The sequence below is a fragment of the Carassius gibelio genome, chromosome B25, assembly GCF_023724105.1.
Source record: "Carassius gibelio isolate Cgi1373 ecotype wild population from Czech Republic chromosome B25, carGib1.2-hapl.c, whole genome shotgun sequence".
In the NCBI taxonomy this organism is placed as follows: Eukaryota; Metazoa; Chordata; class Actinopteri; order Cypriniformes; family Cyprinidae; genus Carassius; species Carassius gibelio.
This window is the reverse complement of record NC_068420.1, coordinates 3,402,652-3,426,638: the sequence shown is the minus strand read 5'-3', so window position 1 is coordinate 3,426,638 and position 23,987 is coordinate 3,402,652. Positions and strand designations below refer to the sequence as shown.

Genomic DNA, 23,987 nt, shown 5'->3' with positions numbered 1-23,987 from the left:
TGCAACGATTTTTAAGAATGATAAAATGTGTGATTAATATTAATCGGCACATTGAACATTAAAAATATTGGTTTGAATATTTAAAAAAACTATCTTAAAATGTTTCGTAAAACCTTTCTTGTGTAGCCCGTCACATTCAATTTATGGAAGAATGGTTCTGTACAACTAGAATTAAAAAAAATATAAATCTGTGTAAATTATTCGTAAAATATTTATTGCATGAAAATGTCACTGTCAGTTTGCACAAGAAAGCTTTTACACAATTTAATAAGAATCGTCACGGTAAAATGTCTTTAATTTAGGCATAATTTGAAATTGGAAGAATCTATGTATTATTAAAAATATAAAAATCTCTTGACGTTTCTTAGATCAGCGATCTAGAAGCAGAAGCCAGTCAGAAGGACACACCTGTGGATGTGGTTTTCAAGAAGGCCCTAAAAGAGTTTCGCCTCAACATCTTCAACTCGTACTCTACTGCTCTGGCCGTGAGTTTCTGAAATACAGAATTATACAGTGACTTCGACACAGCAAAATCTCGCCCTAAATGTGTGTCTCACCCTCAGATGGATGATGGCAGGAGCATTCGTTATAAAGATCTCCACGCTCTGTTCGAACACATCTTAGAGAAGAACATGCGTCTGGAGCAGAGAGACTGGAGCGAGTCCCCCGTTAAAGTCTGGGTCAACACCTTCAAAGTCTTCCTCGACGAGTTCATGACGGAGTACAAGCCAATGAATGGAACCATTAGCAAGGTAAAGCGTCTCTCTCTCGCTCCGCAAACAAGCATCGTCCTACAAAACTCTTCGGAGAATTAGTGTTGTTTTTTTTGTTTTTTTTTCAGGCTCCTAAACCTGAGAGAAAGAAGAGGAGGAAAAAGGAATCGGACACCGTCAGTCATTTAGATCATTATACTTGTGTAAAATGCTTTATGAATTCTATGTTGACTCTATTACATCTTAAGCACTCTACTGCCCTCTGCAGGTGGAAGAGCACATGGGTCACATCTTTAAATCCACTCAGTACAGCATCCCGACCTACTGCGAGTTCTGTTCCTCTCTCATCTGGATGATGGACAAAGCGTGCGTCTGCAAACGTGCGTTCAGCTCTGTCGTTTTTATATCTCAGCCTGGAAAAGATTTAATTCTTAATATTGTAATAGATAAAAATGGGACTCGAACAAGAGAAACACTTTGTTCTCTTATTTACAGCAGTACTGTAATTCTCACAAAACACATTAAAGTGTGCTTAAAGAAACATTTATTTTCGTGCCAGAATTATTAACATTAACTATAAAATATATTTAATTTTAATTAATTTTAAACTACATTCAATTAAAAAATCTTTAATAACACATTAATAATACTAAAATTATATTGGTTTTGACTCGGTTCAGTCATCATAGTCTGGAGTTTCTCTATCAGTGTCTCTTCTCCATATTTTGATCCGAGTCACTAAGTCTTGAGAGCAGCGTAATCAGATTTTTTTCTGTAAATTCATCCGTTTTCATCTGGACATGATCGATAATGGACACATTTTCCTGAAACGTGATGCTGGTGCTCCGATCCGCCGTTAACCCTGTGCTTGTTTCTGGTTTTCTTCAGTCTGTCGTTATGCGTGTCACAGGAAGTGCTGTCTGAGGATGACCACCACATGCAGTAAGAAGGTAAGCTTTAAAATACCCTTACTGTGTCTGAGTTTTCTCTCTCTCATATGACGAATGATCATCAGTTGTACAGTCTTTGTGTCTCAAACCTTCATTACAGTCAAAAGCTTCATCAAGACAAACTCTGGTGTGGGCTTCAGAGAGCCTGTAGTAGATGGAAAAGGTTGAAGTTTGAAGTCATTTTTAAGTTTGCAGTTGGATGGTTTAGTAAGCTGTACAATAGGGCTGGGCGATATGGCCAAACATTAATATCTTGGTATTTTTGGCAGATTTATGACTTACTGTACATATATCTTTTACATTTCAATGTCTTTATTTTTCACTCGTTTCAAAATACTATATATATATATATATATATATATATATATATATATATATATATACACAGTACAGACCAAAAGTTTGGAAACATTACTCTTTTTAATATTTTTGAAAGAAGTTTCTTCTGCTCATCAAGCCTGCATTTATTTGATCAAAAATACAGAAAAAACAGTAATATTGTGAAATATTATTACAATGTAAAATAATTGTTTTTAAATTTATTATACTTTAAATGATCATTTATTTCTGTGATGCGAAGCTGAATTTTTAGGATCATTATCAAATGATCCTTTAGAAATCATTCTAATATGATGATTCATGATCAAAGATGGACACAGTTCTGCTGCTTCATATTTTTTCAGAACAAGTGATACTTTTTTAGGATACTTTGATGAATAAAAAGTAAAAAGAAGCTATGTTTTTAAAATATAAATATTTAGTAATAACAATATACACTTCTAGTCAGTAATTTGGGGTCAGTCATTTTTTCTTTCTTTTTTTTAAATAAAATCAATACTTTAATTCAGCAAGGATGTGTTAAATTGATAAAAAAGTGATAGTAAAGAAAATATATTATTAGAATTTTTTCTTTTATGTTGAATAAATACAGTTCTTTTTAACCTTTTATTCATCAAATATATCAGACAGCAGAACTGTTTCCAACACTCATAATAAATCTGAATATTAGAATGATTTCTAAATGATCATGTGATCGACTGATGTTACATGTGACACTGAAGCTGGAGGAATGATGCTGAAAATACAGCTTTGCATCACAGGAATAAATTACTTTTTTAAAGTATATTCAAATAGAAAACTATTATTTTAAGTTGTAATAATTTTTCACAATATTACTGTTTTTTCTGTATTTTTGATCAAATAAATGCAGGCTTGATGAGCAGAAGAAACTTCTTTCAAAAACATTAAAAATAGTAATGTTTCCAAACTTTTGGTCTGTACTGTATATATATATATATATAAGTCCAGGTGTTGAAGGTCATTGCTAGGGTGTTGCTATACAGCTGATAGATATTTGATAGGGCTGCACGATTAATCGAATGTGTTTGTCATGCGCATTTTATCAGTGATAAAGGCATTGCATTATAAATATACTTTTTTATAATAAAAAATATCATCATAAGAACGCAGATAAACTGTATATTGTCGTAGTCGTGTATTTATAAGTCAGGTTAAATCAATGAAAGCTGTTAAATCTTCTGTTTGTTCAGCTTCCGCTGTAGGGATTTCCTGGATTGTTTTGCGCGGCGTATTTGCAGTTTTTGCTCGAGAGCGCCATCTGGCCTTCGGATGAAGATTCAGTGCACCCCGTTTAACTGAGAGATATGCATGACGATCACAACATCACTTGCGATTTCACTTTGATTTATCGTGCAGTCATTAGGTGTTCTCTCTCGTATGATAAATGATGTTTCGGTGCATTGACCGGTTGTACGTGAATCATCTCCGTGCTTCAAACTTCATCACAGTTGTCATTTTTTCACGTGCTTCATTTGTGCACAGTCCTGGCCAAAAGTTTGGCAGCGACATAAATGTTGCGTTTGGCAAAGTTTGCTGCTTCAGTATGTGTAGAATATTTTTCCACGTTTCTATGCTATACAGAAAAACAATGATAAGCATATCATAAATTGTAAAGGCTTTTATTTTGGCAAAAATATATAATGAGTCTGTATTTAGACCATTGGTAATATGTACATATGGCATTATTAGCTTCTGGGCCAATGAGGCTTTTAGCTATTATTTGCAATGCATCTGATCAACCCCACAACAGCTTAAGCAGCAAACTCTGCAAAACCCAAAAGCCACGTTCACTGCCAAACCATTTGGCCATGACTGTATGTCTCTGTGTATGTGTGTGCTCAGTTTGACCCCGAGCTGTCTTCACGGCAGTTTGGAGTAGAGCTGTCTCGTTTAACGAGCGATGAGAGAGCCATCCCGCTGGTGGTGGAGAAGCTGATCAACTACATCGAGATGCACGGTCTGTACACGGAGGGCATCTACAGGAAGTCTGGCTCCACCAATAAGATCAGAGAACTGAAGCAGGGGCTGGACACGGGTGAGCTGCATGTGTTCATCATCACATTCATTCAGGCAGCAGCTCTCTCTGACAGCGACACACGTTTGCTTTCGACGCAGATGCGAACAGCGTGAATCTCGACGACTACAACATCCACGTGATCGCCAGTGTGCTGAAGCAGTGGCTGCGTGACCTTCCCAACCCCCTCATGACCTTTGAACTCTACGAGGAGTTTCTCAGGGCTATGGGTAAGAGCGTGATTTATTAAACGTTTTACGCTTATTTTCATACATTCAGATTCATACACGTCCCCGAAAACACTTGAGTGTTCTTGCCTTTTCAGAAAAACGACAAATCTTGAAAACAATCGTAAAAATGTTAAATCATCGTAAATAGTTTGGAATAAACTCCAGCTTATCTTAAATCCCCATTGGTAAGAATCTATTGGAGAAAATCCCTCGCGTATGAGTTTTTATCTTCTGCTAAACACAAAAGCAGATATTATGAAGCATGTTGGTAGCCATTGACTCATAAGTTATGGAAAAAATATTATGGAAGTCAATGGCTACCGTCACCTATCCCTTTTAGAAGATTGTTGTGAATTCAAAACTCGTACTATTTCCCATATTTGGGCTGGTTTGCGTGGATGTGATGGAGGTTGTGTTGTGTTTTTGTCTGGTGTAGGTCTGCAGGATAAGCGTGAGGTGGTTCAGGGGGTGTATTCGGTCATCGATCAGCTCAGCCGAACTCATCTGAGCACACTAGAGAGACTCATCTTCCACCTGGTCCGGTGAGACGATACGCCTGCTGCAGCAGATGAAAGCTGTAGTAATGTGAGCATGGTCAAGTTTATGTTGTGTTGTTTCAGGATCTCATTCCAGGAGGAGACCAACCGCATGTCTGCAAACGCTCTGGCCATCGTGTTTGCACCCTGCATACTGCGCTGTCCCGACACCACCGACCCGCTACAGAGCGTCCGCGACATCAGCAAGACCACCGCGTAAGACACGCTACACACCCAACACCATACCAGGGAGGCGGATTTCAGCCATGCAAAAAAAATAAAAAATACATTAAAAAAAAATAAAAAAAAATATATATATGTATATATTTTTTTTTTTTTTTTTTTAAGATAATTGAAACTTTATATCTTTTCTTACCTCACAATTATGAAGAAACGTCAGAAATAAGAGAGGAGAAAGTATCAATTCCCCTCTATATTTTTATTCTGTGGCAGAAAATCAGAATTGAGAGAGAAAAAAAAGGTCAAATGTTGAGAAGGAAACTATACATAAAGTAACAATCGTTATTGAATAAACTCCTTATAAAAATAAAAAAATAAAAAAGTCGACATTGCAAATTTGCAATTTAGAATTCTGCAGAATTATTTATTTGTGAGAAGCAAACTCAGAATTCTGATGAAGAAAAAGGTCAAAATTGAGTGAGAGGGAAACTCGTAATTCTGTGAAAACAAAGTTACAATTGTTAGAAATAAACTCGGTAAAACTCAGTGAAAAGTTGTAAGACGTAAACTCAGAATTCCTAAAAAATAAAAGTCAACATTGCAAATAACTAGGAATTCTGAGAAAATTTGTCAAATATTTTTATTTTATTAAGTGGTAGGGTTTATTTTTAATTTATTTAACCTTTAGTTAACCAGGGAAAATCAGTTGGGAACAAGTTCTCATTTACAACTGCGACCTGGCCAAGATAAGGCAGAAACAGTGTGACAACATACAAACGTAATGCAAAGAACAATATAATGATGTAGCCTACACATATACACTAAGTAAACCTTAAGAGCTTAAAGCGGAAAATAAAATATAAAAATTCTACAGGAGCCAGTGAATTCGGCGACGAGTATATAGTGAGGGCCAGCCAATAAGGGAATAAAGACTGCAATGATGAGTAGTGTATGTGCTTTGGTGACAAAACGGATAGCACTGTGATAAATTACATCCAGTTTACTTAGTAGAGTTTTCGAGGCTATTTTGTATACAACATCACCAAAATCAAGGATCGGTAACATGGTAAGCTTTACAAGGGCATATTTGGCGGCATAAGTAAAAGAGGCTTTGTTATGATATAAGAAACCGATTCTAGATTTAATTTTCGATTGTAAATAATTAATACGAATCTGAAAATACCTGTCTAACCAGACACCTAAATATTTATAGGAGTCCACTTTTTCTAATTCGGTCCCATCAAGAGTAGCAAGGATAATCGGATGAACAGCTGTGGGCAGTGTATGATTAAAAAGCATGCATTTAGTCTTATTAGCATTTAAAAGCAGTTGAAGGTCAAGAAAGGCATGTTGTATGGCATTAAAAATATGCGAGAAAAACTCAGAATTCTGCAGAAAAAAATCAGAATTCTGCAGAAAAAAATCAGAATTCTGCAGAAAAAACTCAGAATTCCAAAATGTAAAATCAGAATTGTTGCTTTAAATCTTCCAAATGCCAGATATAAGAGGTGAGAAATTATGAGAAAAATTATTAAAATTATAAAAAAACCTTATATTTCTTTTCCTTGGCTGAAATAAGCTTCCATTATATATTGTGTTCTATTTAACATATTTCTGTAAAACCGCATGCAACATATATACTAGTAACCCTTATGTTTATTCAGCATGTTCGATACAGGTGTGAATCGGTGTGTTTTAACTCTCTCTCCTCAGGTGTGTGGAGCTGATCATCTGTGAGCAGATGAGGAAATATAAAGCCCGTCTGAAGGACATCAACACACTGGAGTTTGCTGAGAACAAAGCCAAGAGTCGCCTGACACACATCCGGAGATCCATGGTGAGTGATACGACCCTCTCAGAGCCCAGACTGACCCTTGACCTTTGACCTCATGGTCCTCCCAGTTAAACCCCGCCCCCTTTATCAAGCCCCACTTTCCATCAATGAGCTGCGAACTAAAGTGTCCCGAGAAACATAGAGGCACAAATCCCCTGTTCCCCTTCTACTGACAGCTGTGGAGTATTTTAGTAAAAAGAGGAGCCAACTTGATGATTTTGTCAACCATTCACATTTGATGGTTTGATTTATTATTATTATTATTATGTATTTATTTTCTTATTTAATGTTACACTGATCTGTAATGTTGATATGTTTATTTTAACCATTCACATTTGACAGCTTAATTTAGTCTATAAATATATATAAACACTCTATTTATTTTTGTTTATTTAGTTTATTTAATGATAACTGAATTTTTTATTTTTTTAACATCCACATTTAATAGCTTATATTTATACATATTAATATTTACATAAATTATAATGAAATGTACATATATTATAAATGTAACTACTGTGGGTTTATTTTTGTTAATTTAATGTTACATTAATATCTTTAGGCTAATTATGCGATCACATTTTTTATTTTATTTTTTGTTTATTTGTTAAATATTAATTAATTTGTAATGTTTATTTGTTTTTTAAACATTCACATTTGACAGCTTAAGTTAGGCTATAAAGAAATCTTTTTTAATATAAATTATATGTATATTTGTTTTACATTTTATAATTAATCTTATTATTTCGTTATCGTATTAATGTTTATAAAAATCTATATTATTTCTAAATCAATATCCTTTTTAATATCTTAATTTAGGTTTCATCTGTAATTAAAAATAATAATAATAATAATAAAATATATATATAATTATTTTCTCTTTATTTTTATATTTAATGTTAATTACTCAGATCAAATCAGACGAATCAGTGTTTTAAGCCGTATTCAGTCATGTTATATTCTGGGATGCTTGGTTGCAAAAATGTTCAAATTTTATATTCAAAAAAAAAAATAGCTTTCATAAATATGACCTTTGTCTTTTTCCAAGTCTTATTGTGTCCCTCATTCATGGAAAGTGTGACACATCTTCACGTCCCGTTCTGTTTCCGGCCAGACGTTCCTCTAATCCTGTTTTCTCCCCTTCACTCCTTCCCTGTCCTCTTCTCCCATCCTCCTCTTCCAGAAACCAGTACTAATTGCGGTTAGGTTTATTGGCATGTCAAGAAGTGTCCCTGCGGTATGTATCCTCGAGTGCGTGTCCGTCCCAGTGTCAGTGCAGCGTCGTTGGCCATCCGTGTTTATTTGCGCTGTTGAGGACGTTCAGCTAACACACACATGCTGTCGTGTGATTGGTTGTGAGGAGCGGCCTGATGTTTGTCTTGTTAACCGCGCATGCAGCGTGCTGCTGTCACTAACACTTCCTCTTCTTTTATTTCTCCTGCATTCGCCTCTCGCTGCGTTATTACACACAGCCAAACGCAGTGAAGAAGGTAAAGCTCAGTGTGTGTGTGTGTGTGTGTGTCTGTCTTTCACCTGTTAAGCTGCAGTCGTGCTAGACTTTGTGTTTTATTCATACACATGCACACACAAGCCAGAAACCGTTATGTGTGTTTTATATAAATCTGACCTTTTATTTACACACACACACACATATATATTTATTTATAATTTTATAATCTTTTACGGTCTATTAGAGTAGACAAATTTAATCTGGCAGTCGAATATGAATTATATTTAAACAAGCGCAACATTTATATTTTTTTTATTAAACTTTACCAACAATGCCTTTCACTTTAATAAAAAAGCTTTAGTTTTTATGAATGATAAACCAACATTTTTAACATCTGAAAATTTAGATTTCATTATATTTTTTCACTTATTTTGGTTTATTTAATCTTAGCTTAACTTATTGCCTGTAACGTTAATGTTTTTATTTTAACAATACATTTGTGATCATTTAATTTAGGTTATAAATATATCTTTAATATAAACAGATTTTTATTATTTGTTTTTTGTATTATTTTTATATTAGTATTTATAATAAAAACATTTTTTTTTCCGTTTATTTAATGTTATATTCGTAGCTTAATTAAGCTAATTTTTTCTAATTGTTTTTGATTTTTTGTAAACAATTACATTTGATATCTGAATTTAGGCTATAATTATAAATTATATATATATATATATATATATCCTGTTTTTTTTATACACTTACAGTCAAAAAAGATTGATATAATTATGGTTTTTATTTTTTGCGGTTTTGTAAAGGTCTCTCTCTTCAATATTGTTGTAATACGTTAATGTTTTTACTGACTCAACTAAATGCAGCCTTGATCAGCATAAACGGATAAAAAAAAAAAAAACATATTCCCTACTTGTATGTGTTGCAGTAATTTAATCCAGGTCCAGCATGACTCCAGGTTTACTCATTAAAGACTCGTTTATGTTCTCCAGGGTAAGACACGTTTACGCAAAAGCGGCCTCCACACGCCCTCGCCTCCGCTGAGCCCTCGGGCCGAGAGGGAGGAGCCAGACGAGGAGGGGGCGGAGCCTGGGCTGAGTGAGCAGCAGCAAGCAGCGATGCAGCAGGAGGAGAACGTTTTGACCCAGCAGATAGAAAACCTGCAGAAAGAGAAGTTAGTGAACGCTTTCAGTGTCTTGAGTATCATCTGTGTCCCTGGAGCAGTCAGAAGTCACACGTTATGACATCACGTTTATGGTCTTAATGTCTTTTGTTATGGCTTGGGTTTAGGGAGGAACTGACCTTTGAGATGCTGGCTCTGGATCCCAGAGCGTCCGATGACGAGATGCTGGAGTCGGAAGCATCGATCGGAACGGCAGACAGCTCGGAAAACCTGATGGAGTCGGAAGGTGCCGTGTCCGATCAGTGGGGTAACCACGCTAGTTTGTTTGCAAGAAGTCGTTTTAAAGGGATAGTTCACCCAGAAAGGAAAATCACACATATTTTGGGAATGCCCTATTCTTGTCCCTTACTGCACAAACGTCTTCTTTTTCCAGAAAAGAGCCCCGGTGCGTCGTCAGCGACACGCTGGAGGAAGTCCGAGTCCAAAAGCAGACGTGGTTTACGCCGTCAGCCTGAATCCCTGGACTCGGTGGACTCTGCCGTAGCCTCGCTGTCCTCCGTGGCGTCCACACCTCACTATCGCTTCCGCTCGTCCTCTTCCGGGCCGCTGTTTTCCTCCACCTCTCCAGGGGACCTGCACATCCTCCCCGACCAGGAGGGCTCCGAACGGGCTTCCCTGACCCCTCGATGTGCCTCCAGCTCCGAGAAAACCCCTCCGCGGCCCAGAGGGAACCGAAGCTGTCCTCCGAAGCCCCGTGAGCCGGGAGAAGCCAGCAGCGGCCGGAGACGAGAGCGTGACTTCGGCTCTTCTCAGCCTTTGGTGCTGTATGGGAGTAACGAATTTATGGTGTGACGTCCAACATTAGCCAGAGCTGGTAAAGCAGAAACACCAACGGATGTCCTGAACGAGAAAACGCTTGGAAACCAGCCTCCAAAGGTGTTAAAGATGATGAGCTACTGACTGAAGCGGACCTGCTGGACCGGTCTGCTTTCACAACAAGAAGAGCTGAGCAGGGAACGAGGGATTTTTAATGTCCATTTTCATGTTTACAGAACTGAGCCAATGCGAAGTCAAGCCACTTCCACTGACTGCATGCCGTATCGTTTTCACTCTACCATTAAAACCTTTGATAACGTGCTAAATATGTAAAATAATATTATATTATTGACAAGGGTGGAACGAATCGTGTAAATAGCTGAGATCCCTGTGCTGCTGGTTGAACCATGTGAAAATAATTTCTCTTTGTGTTGCAGATCGAAAACTAGAGCGTGTGTGTGTGTGTGTGTGTTGTTTCTTATGGGTCTGACAAAAACGCACACGATTTGGGTCTAATTTCAATCGCATTTTTGCATAATGCAAACAAATCTTGGTTTTCTATGCAAAATCGGTGAAATCTGACCCGTGCATGTGCTTTAACTCACGTTTTTGGCTTTTTTTGGTTTCAGGAACACGTTTTCCATTCAGATGAAAAAGAAAAAGGATGATAAGGGATGAAAAGTCAAATCAGATGTGTGTTTTTCTTTAATTTACTCGCCATCCTTTTTTTTTTTTTTTTACATCAGTGTTATGTGCAACCAAATCAGGACTTGAAAATATTGCTTTTTTTTTTCTAAGTATATTGTGTTTTACACATGCTGATATTTTATTGTGAATTTCAAGTGTATGAATATTTTTGGTGTTTCTTTGTGCCATCTGGAGTCGCACATTTAGTTTGCCATAACATCCTTTAAGTTTAAAAACTTGGATTTAATTTAGAGCCGATTCATTATGATTTTAACCCTTTAAACTCTCATTAGTAGATTAACATGCAAAGTTATAGCAGTAAAGTTAATAAAAAACAAGGACATGTAACGGCAAAAAGCTCGAAGCTTAACTATATAGTACGTTTATGTGCAGGGAATGTGTCTCCAGAAGCTGTTTACTCTTTTCGATGTGCTGTTACAGATATCTACGTCTATATTTATGTCATATCAGCCTATTGCAAGAAACCATCACCATGGTGCAATATCACAAGAGACATTAAGCTATGTTTTTATGTTACTGGTGAGTGTACTTGGGTACTGAACTTTAAGTCCACTAATGCTCAGAAACAGGCGGTAAGAAGGAAACGGTTGTTTGTTGCGTCCTGCATACGTGAATGTAATCACTGTAGCATGCCACACTATTATCAGAGTTTCTATTTTACAGCTACTGTATTTAAGACCACGTTTAAGGCCGGAAACATACTCTGTGCAAAAAAACGCAAAAATGAATGCAGTCCCTAACGTATTTAACATGCATTAAGATGTATGAAGAATATTGTGTGGAAAAGGTCTGTTATCCATTGCTTCTATTGAAACGACTGGATTTCGTCTGTAAAACTGCGCCGTGCATGAGGAAAAGTCACTGGACGTTTTTACTGTGTCTCCAAAACTCATTAAGTTATGGAGGCCAAATAAAGAAAATAAAATAATAACATGCTTTAGTGAGTCAAATTAAAAAGTTGAAATTGACTTGTACTTAGTAAGAATATTAAGTTGTAATCATGACTTTAAAAGTTGAAATTCAAAATAAAGTTGAAATTATTTTATACTGTGCTAATTCATAACCATGAAAGACGAAATTCTGACTAAATTAAGACGTACCAAGTCAAAATTATGACTTAAAAATGTTAAATCGACTTTAAAATTAATAATTATGAGATAAAAGTTGAAGTTTATAATATGTCGAAACTGACTTTAAAAGCTGACATACTAAATTGGAATTATAATAAGTCACAATTGAGAAAGAAACAAATATACGTTTTTAATCTCATAATTGACTTAGTATGACAATTTTAACTTAAGATAATAATTTAACATTATTTTATAACTATGCCTTTTTATGTCATAATTTCGACTTGATGTTCATTTTGACTTTTAAAATCATAATTATTCTAACTATGTGATAATTAAGACAGGGTGGAAATGGGCTTCAATCGGATGAGTTGCTGTCAATTGTTTACTTGTTAAACCAGATTTAGGTAGTTAGCAATAAACATGATGGCAGGTTAGCTAACGAACCTTAATTCTATTTAAACTGTCACTCCACTGTGAGTTGAACTGAAAAAGAAGAAAAAGCAAAACTGACTGTTATGGTGATTAACTTTTGGTGTGCTCTTCAAAATGCAAAGACACATAATTCTGCGTCGATTAAAGCGTGTGCGCATGCACTTGTGTAGAGTATGTTTTTCAGCATTTTGAGTAATGTAATATCTTGCATATGATGATTATTTTGTGTTGAATGATCCTGCTCTGTGTGTTTTGATGGACTGACCGTCTCTACAAACAGATTTGTGCTTTTGGAGTTTGTGTTTGTGCTCTTGTGAGCGCAGTTGTAAACAGTGCAATTTGTGTAATATTTCTTTAATGTGTAAATGTAAGGATGTAAAAAAAACAACATAACCATTGTCTTATTAAAAAATAAGAAAATAAAGCTACTGTTGTTTTCCTTAGTCTCCTGAGAGAGAGAAAGGGAGGGTGGAAACCTAAGCTTTCTATAAAAACAGAGAATTAAGTTAAATCTAGAATTAAGAATTTAGAATAAATTCTAATCAATCTGAGAATAAAATAAAAATATTTAGAGAATAATGTAAAAATATAAACTTGAAATTACAAGAATAATGTCAACTTATTTTTAAGTCCAAAATATGAAAATGGAAATATTTTAATAAAGTTGAAATTATGAGAATAGTCAAAATATTTTGACAGTCAAAATTATTATAATAAGGTTGCAATGTTTTGAGAATAAAGTCATGATATTTTGAGAATCGAGTTGAAATTACAAGAATAATGTCCAAATATTTTTCACACAGTAAAAATGTTTTGAGAATAAAGTCGAAATTAAGAGAATAAATTCAAAATATTATGAAAATAAAGTCACAATGTTTTGAAAATTAAGTCAAAATATTTCGAGAAGAATTAATATTAGTAGAATAAAGTTTATTTATATAGCACATTTTATACACAATGGTAATTCAAAGTGCTTTACATAAAAGTAAAAATAGTCATTGAAAAAAAAAAAATAGGAATTATGAGAATAAAGTCGAAATATTTTGGAAACAAAGTCGTAATATTTTGAGAATAAAGTCGAAATTAACAAGAATATAGAATAAATAGTTTGGAATTAAAATCTAAATGAGAATAAATTCGAAATATTTTGGAAACAAATTCGAAATATTTTGAGAATAAAGTGGAAATATTTTGGAAACAAAGTATAAATATATTGAGAATAAATCAAGTCAAAATTATGAGAAATGCGTTACAAGTGTTCAAAGTCACGGTACTGTAAGAGTTAACAGAGAACTGTGTCATAACATAAACATTAGACAGGGTTTTGTTGCCATGGTGACTGTTTTGTAACGGGCGTGGGCTGTGATTTGACTCATCATTGACATTCAGCTGAGGAGAAACGAAACCGATCTGACGGCAGCATGAGAGAAACCGAACGCGAGAAATCAGCCGGGAATCACCTGAAGCGCTCCCTGATCGAGCTGATCATGTGTTTGATGAGGCCGATCGCGCGAATGTTCCCGTGGCTCTTCCGGTGGATCTCGAGCGGTGAGTCCTCGCGTGTTTCGCTGACTAGCCGCTAACTGAACTGCCTCGAGCTCACAGCTTCCGCGTGCTAAAGCTTCACACACTCGGGTCTGTGCTAGCTGTGTGCTGGGATCGAGTGAGCTCTGGAGAGTGTTTAGATACGTCTCTTCAAGGGTACTTCTACAGTCTCTGGTGTTTAGTGAGCTTGTGCTTGTGTTTTGAACAGGTAACGTTACCGGTGACGTTAACGTCATGATACGCGACGATGACGAAGAGACGCCCGTGTTCTTTGATCTGGAGACCACCGGACTCGGTAATGATAACTCTTTTCTAAACTCTTGTTAAAATATACTAAACAGATATTTTGATCTATTGAGCTTTTTATAATGAACACAACTAGAGAGATCCATCTCTATAATGTAACATGCCCGTCTTAAATCTATTGTTAATTATGTATGAATTGATTAATTCCTTAATTAATTCCGTTATAATTTATATAATTCATTCAAATTTTATAAATATATATTCTATTGGACAAATGAGTTAGGAAAACATTTTAGATATTATAATGTCAATACTAAATTTGAAAATACAATGTAATTCTACACTAAAATATATTTTATATATTAAAAAGTCACCAAAATGCTACATTAAAAATGTTAACTATAACTGAAAGATGTTAAAAAAAAAAAAAGTAAAAAAAAAAAAAGGTAAAATAATGCACGAAAATCTGCAGTAAAATATATAAAACTGGCTATGATATAGTCACCAAAATAAATAATATAATACAAAAAATTAATATAATTAAAAACCTAATGTAATTTCATACTAATAGTTATTTTTTTAACAAAATGCTGCATTAAAATATATTGTATAATGGATACTATAAGTAAAAAAAAAAAAATTATTTATATATATATATATATATATATATATATATATATATATATATATATATATATATATATATATATATATATATATATACACATACACTAATAGTATCCATTATCCAACAAATTTTTAAATGCTGCAATATATATATATACATATACACACAATATTTTACTGTACAATATTTTTTATATATATATTTTTACTAATAGTATCCATTACCCAACAGGTAATGCAGCATTTAAAAAAATATATATTTTGCATATTAAAAAGTTATGTGAAATTACTTGTTTTATATATATATATATATATATATATATATATATATATATATATATATATATATATATATATATACAATTTTAACACATTGGATTTAATTGTACAGTAATGTATTGTCTATATATTTTAAAATATGGTCACCAAAAACCCCAAATGTAAGTATAAAGCTCATGTACACTTACCTGCTCTTGTCTCTGCTCATCAGACACGTCTGCGTGTGATATCGTGCAGCTGTCGGCCGTCAGCGGGCACCGGGTGTTTAACGTGTATCTGCAGCCGCGCTGCTCCATCACAGACGGGGCGTCCCGAGTCACAGGGCTGACTGTAGAGGGCTCCCGTCTGCTCCTCAGACGCCGTCCCGTGCCCACCGTCCCTCACAGACGGGCTCTGAGCGACTTCATCTGCTTCCTCAAGACCTTCCCCAAGCCCTTTCTGGTGGGACACAACAGCAGGCGCTTCGACTGGCCCATCGTGACCCGCGTCCTGGCCCAGTTTGACCTGCTGGAGGACTTCCAGAGCGTGGTGTCCGGATGCGTGGACACACTGACGCTCAGCAGAGAGATGTTCCAGCTGCCCAGATACACGCAGCAGTTCCTGGTCCAGCACTTTCTGCAGGAGTCTTACGGGGCTCACGACGCGGCTGAAGACGTGCGGACGCTGCAGGAGCTCTACAGAGTCTGGAGACCCAGCCCGGAGCTCGTGAGGAAGCACAAGACCGGCCTGTGATGTGTGTGTGTGTGTGTGTGTTCAACGGTTATCAAGCTGCACTCGAATCAAGCTCTCAGAAAGAGTTTACACGTACAGTCAGAACAAAAACCATTCAGACACCAGATATACGTTTGGATATTATTACTTTAGTTATAGTGGGTGCAGGACACCATTTTGCTATAATTGCATACATAAACTATAAAGTCTATAAATATTTAATTCTATAAACTCAGACACTTTGACCCGAGTGTTTTTCTTTAAGATTTTTACACCACAGACTGAAGAAAATTAAGCATTACTTTCAGTTCTCATATTTTATTAGCATTTTACAAACTGTAGAAAATAATTTGAGAAATTGTCTGAATCGTTTTTGGTTTGACTATATATATATATATATATATATATATATATATAGTGCCTTATTGGATGCAATCATTTTACAATGAAAACATTAATTTTTCTTCTTTTGGGCTGATGCACGCAGCTATCCATAACGGTTAATATCAATTTCATTTATTTAATTTTTTTAATGAAGATCTCAGAAAAGTATTGAATATGCAGCGGTGCGATGTGTGGGGTTTTTTGTGTGTGCAATGTTTACATTATTTTCTGAGTTCACTGAAAAAGCCATCTGTAAATTATGGCACAATATTATTTTGTAAAAAGAAGCAATTGTAATATTTTTTAAGAAGTGTCATGTTTCGTTTTACTCTAAAATCAGGTTTTGGTTGTCAGAGCCGGTTTTGCTTCCCTCTCAGGTGGCAGAATCAATATATGAAGCTCATTTCATTTCCACAGTTACATACTGACATTATGCACTCATTAACTGGAACCATTAAATATTAACCATGTTTTTAACGCCTGTCTGTTGTATTTATTTTGTGAGTTACAGTTGCATTTGTTTTGGACTGTTACTTAAACTGCATCAAATATAAACACTATTTTTTTTATATATTTAAAGTAAAATATATGTACCCTACTTAAGATAAAATGTATCGTCAACAAAATGCTAAATTACAACAACAAAAATTTGGTAACTAAAACTGATTTTTTTTTTTTTTTTTTTTTTAAATAAAGCATGTAATTCTACAGTTACAAATATTTTAAACAATTCTTAACCAAAATTCTACATTTAAAATGTAATTTACAAATAAAAAACTGTTTAAATACACTATGCATTAAATAAAATATAAACACACAAGCATTATATTTTAATTTTTTGATAGTTTTTATTTGACAATTAGACTTAAAACACGTTTTAAGCCAAAATTATGGATATTTTTCACATATCTGCATACTGTTGGCACCTAGGCCTTTAGAAACACGAAAAATATCACATTTTCAAAATGAACACAGATGTACTAGAAGTTTTTTTTATTCAAATTATTTTTTGCTTAAGTCTATAAAGTTCACGTGAACACTTAATATGCCCAGAATGCTATTCAGCCGCTAGAGCACGGGGAAGGTGATTTTAAAGAGTATTAATCCTGGGGAAACTTTGACTCCGTCCGGTCGACACTGGTTCTGATCAATATTCACGTTTATGCAAATCAAGACTGACCACATGCTCACAAAAGAAGAAGGATTGTTAAAGTCCCAATGAGAAGCGTTTTCTTGGCTTCACTCGTCCATCTCCACGTCTTCTGCCAGCTTCTGGACCATCTTGTCCTCCAGCTGTTTGGCTTGACCTGAAGAGAGAGAGAGAGGGCAGAGGTGAGAACAGGGAATCATGGGACAGGTTTGGGTGAGGTAGCGTCTGAGCAGCGAGGTTCACCTGCGTGTGGAGCTCTGATCAGGTGAATGTTCTTCTTCACCTCACTGATGTTTGCTGCATCTTCCAGCTTTTTGCCGGTCTTCAACCTGAGGACGTATGGAAATGTTCATGTTAATGAGGAGCACTGCAACTAAAAAACTAAAACACAATTAAAATGAAAACAAAATATATAAATTCTAAAAACCCTAATATATGTTTGTTTTATTTGATGTGGCAAAATAAACTGAAATAAAAACTACAGACATAAGAAAATGCAAAAACCTTAACTTATTAAAATGAAAACGGAAAATACAAAAATAAAAACTCTGCATAAAATTTTTTTTTTCTTTCTTAAACTTTAATGAAATAAAATCTATTTCAAATCTATGTCAGGTAGTTACCAAGGCAACATTTATCATATTCATTCAGTTTCATGTACTAAACTGAACCAAAAATAAAAATGAAAACCGTAATAAAAATGATATGGACAAAGATAAATGTAAAATTCTTACGTCAAAGTACGAATAGAAAATTTGAAAAAAAAAAAACAACAACTTATATTTAGCATGAAACATTTTTGTTTAAAACTTAAAATATAAAAAAAATATTTAATTTCAAAATTAAATTTGTTTTAATTTTCAAATAATCAAAGTTGTTTTAATTAAACTAGTTGCCAAGACAACAGCTCTCATTTACATTTACTTTAAGTGGATGTACTAAAATATACTAAAACCAAATTATATATGCATGTGTGTGTATATATATATATAAAAATAAAAAAAATTAAATGACCAAAACTACTAAAAAACGTAAAATGAAAACGAATATAAAATATACAAATAAATAAAAATGACAGATTTACAAAGGTTCAAACTCTTAATTAAAAAAAGTTACTTAATGCAAGAGAATTCCAAAACCTTTAACTAGAATTTAAATGAAAACTGAAAAAAAAAAAGAAACTAACTCAGACTATTAATAAGACCTATAACAGTCATGGAGCGATCACATGTATGGATCCGTTCAGTAATGAGGAGAAACGAGTCTCAGTTCCAGAAGAACTAGACTGAAGCTAGTCACCTGTTCATGATGAAGCGAGCCTGCCGTTTGTTCTTGATGGCTTCAACCTTCTTCATGGCCTCCACTGTTCACACACACAGAGTGATCCACATTAATGAGTGTGTGTGAGAGTGTGTGTCTTTGAGAATAAGTGTGTGTGTGTGTGAGTGTATGTGTGAGTGAGAGAGTGAGTAAGTGTGTGTGTGTGTGTGTGGGAGTGAGTAAGTGTGTGTGTGTGGGAGTGAGTAAGTGTGTGTGTGTGGGAGTGAGTAAGTGTGTGTGTGTGGGAGTGAGTAAGTGTGTGTGTGGGAGTGAGTAAGTGTGTGTGTGGGAGTGAGTAAGTGTGTGTGTGTGGGAGTGAGTAAGTGTGTGTGTGTGGGAGTGAGTAAGTGTGTGTGTGGGAGTGAGTAAGTGTGTGTGTGTGGGAGTGAGTAAGTGTGTGTGTGTGTGGGAGTGAGTAAGTGTGTGTGTGTGTGGGAGTGAGTAAGTGTGTGTGTGTGTGTGTGTGTGTGGGAGTGAGTAAGTGTGTGTGTGTGTGTGTGTGGGAGTGAGTAAGTGTGTGTGTGGGAGTGAGTAAGTGTGTGTGTGGGAGTGAGTAAGTGTGTGTGTGGGAGTGAGTAAGTGTGTGTGTGGGAGTGAGTAAGTGTGTGTGTGGGAGTGAGTAAGTGTGTGTGTGTGTCTTTGAGAGTGAGTGTGTGTGGGAGTGTGTGTGTGGATGTGTGTGTGTGTGTACTCACTGGTCTTGCTCCAGAGCTCTCTGTTGTATTTGAGAGGAATATTTCTGCGCTTCTCAAACTCCAGTGAGTTATCCTGACAAACACAAGCAGTGTTTAATTTGACGAATGAACAGCTGAATCAGTGTATGTGTGTGTGTGTGTTTGTGTCTCTCACCACTGTCAGCTCTTTGCCCGCTGACTTCCTGAACGCTTTGGTCCATCTGGTCTTTCTTGGGTTTCGCTTCTTCTTGAAGTTTTTGTGGCATTTGGACCGACAAAACCTGAAAACCTTCAAAACACACAGAAACAAACACACACACCTCTGTCAGGATTCACACTGATATGCGCCAACACAAACTGAGATTATGACAAAACTACGGTACCTTCCTTAATACTACTAACGTTTTTTTTTTTTTGTCATGGTATGTTGATATTATATATATATATATATATATATATATATATATATATATATATATATATATATATATATATATATACACACACATACAGTAATAGCATGTTTTTATACGTCCTTTGCTATTAAATCGCTTCTTAACACGTTAACAGAAACACGCTAAAGTCGCATTATGTCATGGGATAAACATGTTTCTGTCGACATTTATTATGGTAATGTGACTATTCTGAGTAAAAAGGACACACACTAATATCGGATTCAATCAAAACAGTTCAATTTCACTCATTATTACTAGATAACATGCTAATGCTAATAGCAGTTTACACGGGGATAAACACGCAGACTGACAGCGCTAACTATCTGCATCTTTACCTTACAGTCGTTGCGTACAAACATCATTCCGTGTCCCGGATAAACCGGAGCCGAGCAGAAATAACACTTCTCGATGCGCATCTTAATCGATTACGATGATTTCACAAGCGCACATGTGCCGCTGTGTTGCGAACACAGTCGGAAAAGAGAAAGAGCGTTTCCGCTTCCGCCGCATGACGTCATCACGCAGACAACAGACTTTCCCGCCACCGAGAGGCGCGGAGAGTCATTACAGTACACTCACACCGAATCAAACGGTAAAATTTGATTTGAAAAAATGCATTCAGGCTATAAATTTTTACATATCATATATATATATATATATATATATATATATATATATATATATATATATATATATATATATATATATATATATATATATACATAATATATACATTATAATTAAATTAAAGTAACATAACATATTTAGTTATATGTTCTCATTTCTGAACACCTGTGGCCAGAGAGGACTGATTAATGCCCATATAAAGAGAGTTTCAGTTGTCTAGTCTTGTTGAGATGAAGGCATGAATCACTTTTTCCAAAATCCTTAAAAGAAAGAAGTGGTTTTACCTTGGCTAGGGCTCTGAGATGAAAAAAAAAAAAAAAACATTTTTTTACCATTGAACTAATCTTTGTGTCAAATTTGAGAGCAATAAAAAAAAAAAAACCAAATTCTTCACTACTGGTTTGACAAGTGGAGACAGCACAGCTAAATCTAAACAAGAGGAGCTGAAGGCTTCTGAGGATTCAAAACCAATTATCTCGATTTTGTTTTCATTGAGATTAAGAAAAATTTATAGACATCCTTCACATCAGCAAGACAAGCCAACAAGAGTATCCATGCCCCTCTTATCAGATTCCAGGGGCAGATAAATCTGCTTATCGCCTGCATAACAATGAAATGAGACATTGTGTTTCTTAAAAACTGACCCCAGAGGAAGCATATACAGTGGAAACAAAATCGGAGCAAGGATAGAGCCTTGTGGGACGCCACAAGTAAGAAAAGAAGCACCTGTTGTGGATTCTCCAATATTAACTGATAAACTTCTGTTATAAAGGTAAGGCTGAATCCAATTAAGAGCATTTCCCCGAAACTGTTTCTAGTGTTTCACTAAAACTAACTGATTAAGATCTGTGTGAGTTCTGTGAAAGACATTCACGAACCAAAGAAAAATATTGTTTGAGAAATATTTTATTATATTGTGCATTGTTCGGACCGCTTTTTTGGCACGTAATGGAATCAAACTGGTACAAACATGCTCAACATGAGGGGCTTAGATATTAATGCAAATTATAATAAACAAACTACATTTCCATTAAAGTTCATCAAAATTCAGACCCTCTGAAATATAAAACTTGATATTTCTTTGGCACATTCACAGAGAAATGTGTTTGGATTTAGCATAAACACATACACACATATGACAAGTTCATAAGAATAATTAAAGCACAAAAGAAAAATACAAAGTATAATAATTAAGAATTTCACACCCCTAATTCAAAGTCTTTGTGATAAGTTTCAACATTCAGCAGTAAATTCACATTGGCATGTTCAAAAGAAGACTTGTATCAGGTTTTCTGAAGGTTTACAGATGCGTGACGCAGTCAAAACACATGCAACTTTACAAAAAGCAAAAGAAATGACAAAATGTCAAATCTACACAGGGGCGACCGAATCAATCTTTGGTTTCTATTTTGTGTTCTGAAATGATGATTTCGTGCCGCTTCAATCGAAAGGGTTGTTTCGAAACTCTGATTATATTTTCACAAATCAATCATGTGATAAAACACACATCACAGTTCAGTCACACTTCATACAAACACTCAGAATCACACAGTCAGTCACTCTCACATCCGTCCTTGTCCCAATCTTTCGTCTCAAACCCAGTGAAAGAAGCAAACATCTCTTTGGATTCTAGCGTCCGTCACCAAACCTGTGCCACTACCATCTAAAATGGAAAAAGTAGCAAAGGAAAACCCAAAATCTTAGCACTTTAACTAGAACGAACGAAAGCTTGGCTACTCCAATGAATGTGAAGAAATGCGTTTCTTTGGGCACTTTCAGATATACAGAAATATATAGCATCTATCTTTGGAGGTTACAGTATTTTGGCATCGTTGTATAACTTCTCATTTTATTCTTTGGATCAGACATCTAATATATTGCAAACGATCCTCCCATCATAAGGCCGTCGACATCTTATAAAGCTATTAGAATTTTGTTTTTTTGGTTATTTTTCACTTATTCAGCTTCCTTGCAAAAACAAAAACACAGAAAGCATCCTTCAGTTTGTAGAAACCATGCAAAAAATCCAAGATGTTGTTGAGTTTGGTTGTTCTTTGGAACAGATTTGGAGAAATGTAGCATTGCATCAGTGTGTCACCAATGGAAGTGAATGGGTGCCGTCAGAATGAGAGTCCAAACAGCTCATTAAAAAATAAAAATCACAATAATCACAATTAAAAAAATAATAATAATAATGCCTGATTTGTTTAATCTTTTGTCTTCTCCAGATGTTAACTGATGGACTGGATTGCTGTGGATTATTGTGATGTTTATATCAGCTGTTTGGACTCTCATTCTGACGGCACCCATTCACTTCCATTGGTGAGCAAGTGATGTAATGCTACATTTCTCCAAATCTGATGAAGAAACAAACTCATCCTGATCTCAGATGGACTGAGGGTGAGCACATCTTCAGCAAATGTTCATTTTTGAGTGAACTTTTCCTTTAAGAAGCAAGAGTCAAATTATAAGAGCAACCAAAATGAATCAGAACTGAATCCACCACGTAAGAATCAAAACACAAACTGCGCGCAACATCACAAATAACTCAACCAATAATACATTTAAAACAATGGATCACCAACTTGATCTCGTTTGGCATACATAAAACCCAGCTACACAACACAAAGCAGCAAACGGAGGTAGTTCAACACAAGAATGAAGAACCGAATCAAAAACGTTTAAATGAGGTCTGAGATTCACTCGTCTGATCCGTACCTAAACTATCGTTTTTAAAGCAGCTTTCATAACCTGAGGCACCTCAACTGTTCATTTCATCTTATTTTTGTGTCTTTAAGTGGAAAATAAATATATACTGTGAGGTCTTAAAGTCTGAGATCACTATTGTTTTCATTTAAACCTGGAAAGATTTAGGATCTCTATGTAAAAGCAAGATATTTCAGATTCTGTACTATTTCCAGGTGAAACTACACAACGAAAGTAGCAAAACTCATTTGTACAAAGTCAGAATTTCTCAAATTAGACTATAAAAGAATAAAAAAAAATTGTTTCTGGAAACACTTTACAATCAGGTCTCGTTCATTGATGCATTAGCTAGCATGAACTATGAGCAATATATATATATATATATATATTTAAAGCATTTATTAATCCTTGTTAATGCTACACTGTAAAAAATATAGTAACTGTATGAAATTGTATGAAATTTTTATTATTGCAATTTTTTATTGGATTTTATTCTACTTAGATGTTTTTTTTTTAATATAATTTCTTTGTAATAATTTGTGAAGTTTACTAGCATTTAAAAAAAAAGTTTTTATTTTTTGCAGAGAAATTGTTAAAATCCTTGCGATTTAAATCTATAAAATTACTTACCGTAAATTAATAAAAAAACTAAACCGGAACTAAATCTAAAATAAAAATAAATTAAAAATTAAAAAACATAAAATTGACAAAATAAAATAACAAAATGTATAATTATAAAATGAAAAAAAATATATATATATATATATATATATATATATATATATATATATATATATATATATATATATATATATATATATATATATATTTT

The 23,987-nt window shown here is 34.7% G+C and overlaps 3 protein-coding genes across 11 annotated transcripts in view; 2 read left to right on the top strand and 1 right to left on the bottom strand.

The window, feature by feature from the left end:
* myo9ab (myosin IXAb) overlaps positions 1-12,855 on the top strand; it is a 91,413-nt gene extending 78,558 nt beyond the window's left edge. For 3 of the 9 annotated variants that reach the window (XM_052597394.1, XM_052597399.1, XM_052597402.1), the window contains 14 exons: positions 369-485; positions 564-752; positions 842-889; positions 982-1,093; positions 1,602-1,663; positions 3,866-4,058; positions 4,139-4,267; positions 4,704-4,809; positions 4,888-5,019; positions 6,697-6,820; positions 8,001-8,054; positions 9,272-9,453; positions 9,570-9,709; positions 9,836-12,855. In XM_052597394.1, coding sequence (XP_052453354.1) covers positions 369-485; positions 564-752; positions 842-889; positions 982-1,093; positions 1,602-1,663; positions 3,866-4,058; positions 4,139-4,267; positions 4,704-4,809; positions 4,888-5,019; positions 6,697-6,820; positions 8,001-8,054; positions 9,272-9,453; positions 9,570-9,709; positions 9,836-10,254 — 2,007 coding nt within the window. In that variant the 3' untranslated portion in view covers positions 10,255-12,855. Of the gene's footprint in view, positions 1-368; positions 486-563; positions 753-841; positions 890-981; positions 1,094-1,601; positions 1,664-3,865; positions 4,059-4,138; positions 4,268-4,703; positions 4,810-4,887; positions 5,020-6,696; positions 6,821-8,000; positions 8,055-8,289; positions 8,308-9,271; positions 9,454-9,569; positions 9,710-9,835 lie in introns of all 9 variants that reach the window. The other 6 variants (XM_052597396.1, XM_052597397.1, XM_052597395.1 and 3 more) reach the window with 6 other exon arrangements.
* A 911-nt stretch (positions 12,856-13,766) lies between these two features.
* On the top strand, positions 13,767-16,700 carry plex9.1 (PML-like exon 9.1). Its single transcript, XM_052598159.1, has 3 exons — positions 13,767-13,979; positions 14,185-14,271; positions 15,340-16,700. The coding sequence occupies exons 1-3, from the start codon at positions 13,853-13,855 to the stop codon at positions 15,858-15,860; spliced, it is 735 nt and encodes a 244-aa protein (XP_052454119.1). The 5' UTR covers positions 13,767-13,852; the 3' UTR covers positions 15,861-16,700.
* Positions 16,701-17,046: 346 nt separating this feature from the next.
* rsl24d1 (ribosomal L24 domain containing 1) lies at positions 17,047-20,325 on the bottom strand. Its single transcript, XM_052598160.1, has 6 exons — positions 20,158-20,325; positions 19,543-19,656; positions 19,389-19,461; positions 18,673-18,736; positions 17,617-17,702; positions 17,047-17,530 (listed from the first exon to the last, which is right to left on the bottom strand). Exons 1-6 carry the CDS (start codon positions 20,236-20,238, stop codon positions 17,463-17,465), a joined length of 486 nt encoding a protein of 161 aa, XP_052454120.1. The 5' UTR covers positions 20,239-20,325; the 3' UTR covers positions 17,047-17,462.
* Between the last annotated feature and the right edge of the window lie 3,662 nt (positions 20,326-23,987).

Bases quoted from the DNA above. Each gene is read 5' to 3' on its own strand.
- plex9.1 (XM_052598159.1), top strand. From the start codon at position 13,853: ATGAGAGAAACCGAACGCGAGAAATCAGCCGGGAATCACCTGAAGCGC. The intron at 13,980-14,184 runs GTGAGTCCTCGC...TGTTTTGAACAG, and splicing joins CTTCCGGTGGATCTCGAGCG to GTAACGTTACCGGTGACGTT. The intron at 14,272-15,339 runs GTAATGATAACT...TCTGCTCATCAG, and splicing joins TCTGGAGACCACCGGACTCG to ACACGTCTGCGTGTGATATC.
- rsl24d1 (XM_052598160.1), bottom strand. From the start codon at position 20,238: ATGCGCATCGAGAAGTGTTATTTCTGCTCGGCTCCGGTTTATCCGGGA. The intron at 19,657-20,157 runs GTAAAGATGCAG...TGTGTTTTGAAG, and splicing joins TTGTACGCAACGACTGTAAG to GTTTTCAGGTTTTGTCGGTC. The intron at 19,462-19,542 runs GTGAGAGACACA...TGTGTTTGTCAG, and splicing joins CGGGCAAAGAGCTGACAGTG to GATAACTCACTGGAGTTTGA.